At 42.8% G+C, this 5,857-nt stretch overlaps 2 protein-coding genes across 2 annotated transcripts; both read right to left on the reverse strand.

Annotated features, from left to right (window-relative positions):
* Positions 1-1,336: 1,336 nt before the first annotated feature.
* LOC6549590 lies at positions 1,337-1,975 on the reverse strand. Its single transcript, XM_001975788.3, has one exon. It carries the CDS (start codon positions 1,882-1,884, stop codon positions 1,546-1,548), a length of 339 nt encoding a protein of 112 aa, XP_001975824.1. The 5' UTR covers positions 1,885-1,975; the 3' UTR covers positions 1,337-1,545.
* A 1,768-nt stretch (positions 1,976-3,743) lies between these two features.
* Positions 3,744-4,253, reverse strand: LOC6549589. The gene has a single exon (XM_001975787.3). It carries the CDS (start codon positions 4,210-4,212, stop codon positions 3,874-3,876), a length of 339 nt encoding a protein of 112 aa, XP_001975823.1. The 5' UTR covers positions 4,213-4,253; the 3' UTR covers positions 3,744-3,873.
* Between the last annotated feature and the right edge of the window lie 1,604 nt (positions 4,254-5,857).

The raw sequence follows: 5,857 nt of genomic DNA on the forward strand, positions 1-5,857 counted from the left end.
TCAAAAAGTCAAAAATGTCCCAATGGTGAAGTTCTAAACTCCATAACTCAACTTATATTAATCGGATTTTGAAGCGGCATACCTCTAAATGTTTCTGGTGCAATTCTCTAAAAATCTGCATTCAAATTTAGAAATTTATTTTTTTTTTAATTTTTTGTAATTTTTCTGATGTATGATGTGTAAAAATTGAAAAAGTAAAAAATGCCAAAATCTGAAGTTCTAAACGCCATAACTCAACTTATCTTAATCGGATTTTGAAGTGGCATACCTCTAAATGTTTCTGGCGCAATTCTCTAAAAATCTGCATTCAAATCTAAAAATGTATTTTTTTTTTAATTTTTTGTAATTTTTCTGATGTATGATGTGTAAAAATTGAAAAAGTTAAAAAATGCCAAAATCTGAAGTTCTAAACGCCATAACTCAACTTATCTTAATCGGATTTTGAAGTGGCATACCTCTAAATGTTTCTGGCGCAAATCTCTAAAAATCTGCATTCAAATTTAAAACATTTATTTAGTTTAATTTTTTTGTAATTATACCCGTTACTCGTAGAGTACCGATATTCCAAAAAATGTTGAAATTTCCCCAGCACTAGCTGAGTAACGGGTATCTGATAGTCGGGAAACTCGACTAAAGCATTTTTCTTTGTTTTTTTTTTGTTGTGCTGGCTAAGCCCTCTAGCCCTTTTAACAGTCTGTCTGGGCCTCACAGGATTTGTGGCCAGTAGTCCTCTCCCCAGCCCTAATTTCGAGTTACTCTTGCCAACACACACACACACACACACCCACACACACTGATGTTTATTAAATATTGAATGTTTTCCTTTGCTAGATGACTACGCCTCTGGCGGGCAAAAAGGAAAAGTTTCCCCTTTCCTCGGGCGGTCTACTTTCATCCTTTGTGGCAGGCAGCATTCGAGGGAAAATTCGAAACTTGCACGGAGTTTTTGGGGATTGGCCCTGGGCTAATATGCGATTATGCAAAGTCCGGCAGAGATAGATACATCAATATGCTATTCCTATTGACAGCGCACAGCGATAAAGATATCCACCGATTATTGTCTGGATACGATACACTTTTGGTGATTTCCACTTTGCGCACTGAACTGTTAATGCCAACAACATTTTTTGATATTAAATATTTATTATCTGGGCTTCCTTATCTGCATATTTGCCTTGCTATTTGACTCAGCTTGCGAAATAATTATTTTGCTTATACACCAATTCGCATTTTCATAACCTTTTATAAGTAAACCCTTTATATTTGCTCAAAACCTCTTTTCTTATAAAATAAATAAATGTATTTGCTTTTTAACTGATTAGATACACGTGGGCCAGTAGGGTATTATTTTGTTTACTTCGGAAGCACAGTCTTGTTGATATTGAAAGCTGAAGGCTTAATTGTCTTGCATTTGAAGAAAATAACTTGGTTTAATACTGCCACAATTATTTTACTGTAGTGTTTTTATTTCTAAGATTTAAGTTTTTGCTTTGGGTTCAGTTGATATCCCAGCGACTTTCGGTTATAACAGATTCGATTGATCATCTAACGACCCCAGATCTCGACGGTGGAGTTGATTCCGCGGTTCACCTGGCCACGGAGATTCACGGTGGCGAATCGGTAGCCCGGACCGCCGGAATAGAGACTGGGAGATGCGCCGGAGTTGTTCTTGAAGTTGTCGTAGACGATCACGGCGGAGATGTTGTAGAATCCGGCGGGGTAGTTCACGTTCAGGTTCCAGTAGTTGTTCTTGATGGGATTGCGCACCTCGTTGGTGCGGGAGAGGAGGAAGTCGTTGTTGACCCTGCGCCCCCAGGTGGCGCTGTAGGCGTGGCAGCCGAGGATCACGGCCAGGACAACGGACAGGACGAGCAGGAGACGCATGTTGAATGGGTTGCTTGTGCTCGGACGTTCTGCGATCGTTTGGTAGCAACTGCGAGTGGCCGAGCTTTTATTATGGCATGGCCAGCATGACTAAGGCCATGTTTACAAAAGCGCTTCGCGTTTAATTAACTTCTGTTACAGGGCGGGCTTATCGCAGCCCATGAAGTGGGCATGGGCAGGGCGAGAGTCTGGCGAAGAAGGCAAAAGGTATAAGAAACCCCCCGGCAATCAAGTGGCCCGATAAGATTACCTGACTCACGCCGGCGCTGGTGCAAAAACCAGGGCGGCATCTAAAATTCGTGCTGGCCTTCCTGGAAAAGATTTCGTGTGCTTATCACAGAACGCTAAGCGCTCCACAATGGACTTGAAGATCGGAAACAAATCTCAGCTGCAGATTTCAGCTGACAGATACTGGCCCTTGACTGGCAACACTCGGACTTCTACCATCTTATCGGAGTTTTGCATTGAAAATAGAGGTGAATGCCATAGATTCGATTATTAGTCAGAGGTCTGTATTCCTAGAATCCCATTCAGAGCCAATTTTAGTTTTAAAACTAAAATGGAAATGTCTTATCCTTTATTTAATAAATAATCCATAGTCGTGTGCATGCCAAATATGCCAAATGCCAGTGAACAGAACTTTCTGAAGCTGTCAAGAGTTTTGTGTATTGGTTTATCAACTGAAGAGGAAGGCGTCTGCATACGCAATTAAATTAGTGCTAAGTAATTAAAGTGTGAGTTAAGCAGCAACATGGAGCATTCAGTGAAATTAGAACAAGGCCAAGAAGTGGCAGTACAGTGGGCCATTTAAGCCATGATTACATTGCAGGTTCAGGTATCCTTGTGCCAGTGAAAGTGTCGAATGGCGAACTTTTAATCATTCCTAATGTAATCCATCTTAAGCTGCCATCTGCATTAGCATGGCCCTACTTTAATTAAGTCCAAAGATAATTCCATTCATGCCTGTGGCATTGCGTCGTTATAGTTGCGTAATCTGCGAAGGAATGCATTCGGGGAATCGCAGTGCCACCGAGATCCTTTGGGGTGGCATCCTTATCGCCGGGCACACAAATCGAGCTGGTTGGCCCCATCCTGGCTGCATATTTATTGCGAATTACCACGGCTGGCAGTCACTTGGTTCGGCATAAAATCTCATTACTTGCAGCAGCCGTGGCTGATGAGGGTGGACGTATTTGTCACTTATGAAAGGGATAATTCGCCACGCTCCCAGGATGTTTGCTACCCCTCCGCCCACCCTACCCACAATGCTAAAAAAGAGCATGAAAAAACAAAAAAGAAGGGAACCCCACAATGACAACTGAAAGATACAAAGCAGCAGAAAGATACAAATGCCTGAGGGAATGTCGTGGAGGCATTATGTACCCAGTGCCATTATCCGATTGCAGTCTGTGCTGGCATTTTGTGCAGCAACTTGTTAATCACATTTTATTGACACATCGCCGCTTCTCGGGGGAATCGATTTCCATTTTTAAATTGGCCAAATTAAGGGCTGCTTTTGGCCTTGCAGGGCCCCTTTTCAGTTTGACTGCTACATGCGCTCGCCTGATAAGCAATTTGCTGTGGACTCAGCCAAACATGAAAGACGCGCACTGTGAGAAAAGTTGAGTCTACCTAATTTGAGTCTCGAATTGAAGATACAAGTTACAAGATTCTCAAAGATACATCTTCTATATATGTCAAATTCTAGCTGAATAAAAAACGTTACAATTTCATCTAAAATAAACTTAATCAACCTAAAACAAGAACAGGTCTTTGATCTTTGATTTTTCCTAGTTGAGCATTCATTCTTTCACATTTTTGCTCATGCACTGAAAGCTATAGGTTTTTAAAAAACAGCATTTTACATATGAATTTACATCTTTATTATAAATTGCACAGTTTTTTTCACATTTTCCAAGTAATGGGCTTTTCTTGTAATTAAAGCAACATGTTTGCGGTTTCATGCGGTTACAATACTCCTAGGATCACTTAGCGACCCCAGATCTCGACGGTGGAGTCGATTCCGCGGTTCACCTGGCCACGGAGATTCACGGTGGCGAATCGGTAGCCCGGACCGCCGGAATAGAGACTGGGAGATGCGCCGGAGCTGTTCTTGAAGTTGTCGTAGACGATCACGGCGGAGATGTTGTAGAATCCGGCGGGGTAGTTCACGTTGAGGTTCCAGTAGTTGTTCTTGATCGGGTTGCGGACTTCCCTGGTGCGGGAGAGGAGGAAGTCGTTGTTGACCCTGCGCCCCCAGGTGGCGCTGTAGGCGTGGCAGCCGAGGATCACGGCCAGGACAACGGACAGGATGAGCAGGAGACGCATGTTGAATGGGCTACTTCGACGTTCTTGGATCGTTTGTTGGCAGCTATTGAAAATGCTCAGCTTTTATAGGGCAAGACGCTTCTTTTTTAATTAACTTTTTTTACAGGGCGCTCTTATCTGGCCGAAAGAAGTGCGAATGGAGGCAAGAGTCTGGCGAAAACAGCCAACAGCTTCTACTTGTGTATTCTATTACTGGCAGGTTATTAATGTTTCGTCAAGGAACTGATAAGAACTGATGATCCCCCTTTGAATGAATAACAAAAACAGAAATAGCAGCTTTATCTAGAAAGTGTTTGGTGTTTCCTCAACACTTTTAGGCACATTTTCGTCGTGCCGACTGTTTGCACACAAACAGGACGCCTTTTACAGTATATAATGAGTTGCCTCAGCAATTTGTTTTCAGTGCACACACATGCACTTAGCATCGCCAGATTCGACAATTGGCAAATTTAAAAGCAATAAACGTACAGAGAGCAAATTTCTGGGTTTATGCCTCGTCCCCGTTTAGCCTTTTTTAACTGCTTGTCAGGGGTGTGGGGGCGGGGGCGGGGGAGGGGGCGTGCCACCCCCGGGGGCAGGGAGGAAAGGACGCGTGCCGTCAGTACTTTGCAGCGATGGCGGGTTCCACCCCATGGGATTGGGATATGTCTGGGATTCCATCGCAAGCTGCCAGTGCCATTCAAAGGAGGACTTCCCTTTCATTTGCGCTTTCAATGTCGATAGCTGGCTCGACACTTTCCCATTTTCCCACTTTCCCAATTGCCCCCTCCCCCCATGACCCCCTGGCCGCCGCTGTAGACCAGAGTTCAAGCTGCGCTTTGGTAAAATGTCAAGAGCGGTATGTGCACTTTTGACAGTTTCAGTTCACTCGTCGCACCAAAGCCGGGGTAACCCTAAACATCCCCCCGACATCCGCACACATGGCAACCCTGACACGTACCCCTAATAAAACTTTCTCGTCGGACCAAAGAACAAAGTCAAATATTAGGAAAAATGGGGAAAATGGCAACAGCAGCAGCAGCAGCAGCAGCAGCGGCTGGTTTATTTTATATTTTTTATGATTTTAATGTGCTTTTTGTGCCGTAGAAACCCCTCTCAAAATACCTCCCACTGCACACCCCTTCAGTGGTGGGGAAAATCGAGTTTAGTTGCTATGCTAAACAATGGAAAGGCGCAATAATAATCCACACAATGGGTTGACTCCTTCCTCACTCGCATACACTCGTAATTTCGAATTCAAGGAATTTTCCGTTTTCGAGTGGTTTTCATAAAATGTTGTTTGACTTTAAATGCGTGTGTTTGTTTGGCTTCCACTTAAGTATGCTTCAAGTTGCCAAAAAGGCCGCAACTTTCGGGCTTTCATTGAAATAATATTATATCAGTACATACTCTATTGGGGAATTGCCATAACAACATTTCCATTTGTTTTTCATTTAAATGCTCGCAAAATATTATGAACAAGTTGGGCGAAACGGCGAGCATTGAAAAGATAAAAATAATGTAAAAATATTTGTAACTTTAGCCTATTTTATTACATGTTTAAATACCAAAATATTGTTTCAAGTCCAATGAGTTTAAATGTAATACATGCACATATTATGCGATTTGGGTGCACTTAAGCTATAATTGTTTCATTGTGTGGATT

Source organism: Drosophila erecta, unplaced genomic scaffold, assembly GCF_003286155.1.
Source record: "Drosophila erecta strain 14021-0224.00,06,07 unplaced genomic scaffold, DereRS2 tig00000092-arrow-pilon, whole genome shotgun sequence".
In the NCBI taxonomy this organism is placed as follows: Eukaryota; Metazoa; Arthropoda; class Insecta; order Diptera; family Drosophilidae; genus Drosophila; species Drosophila erecta.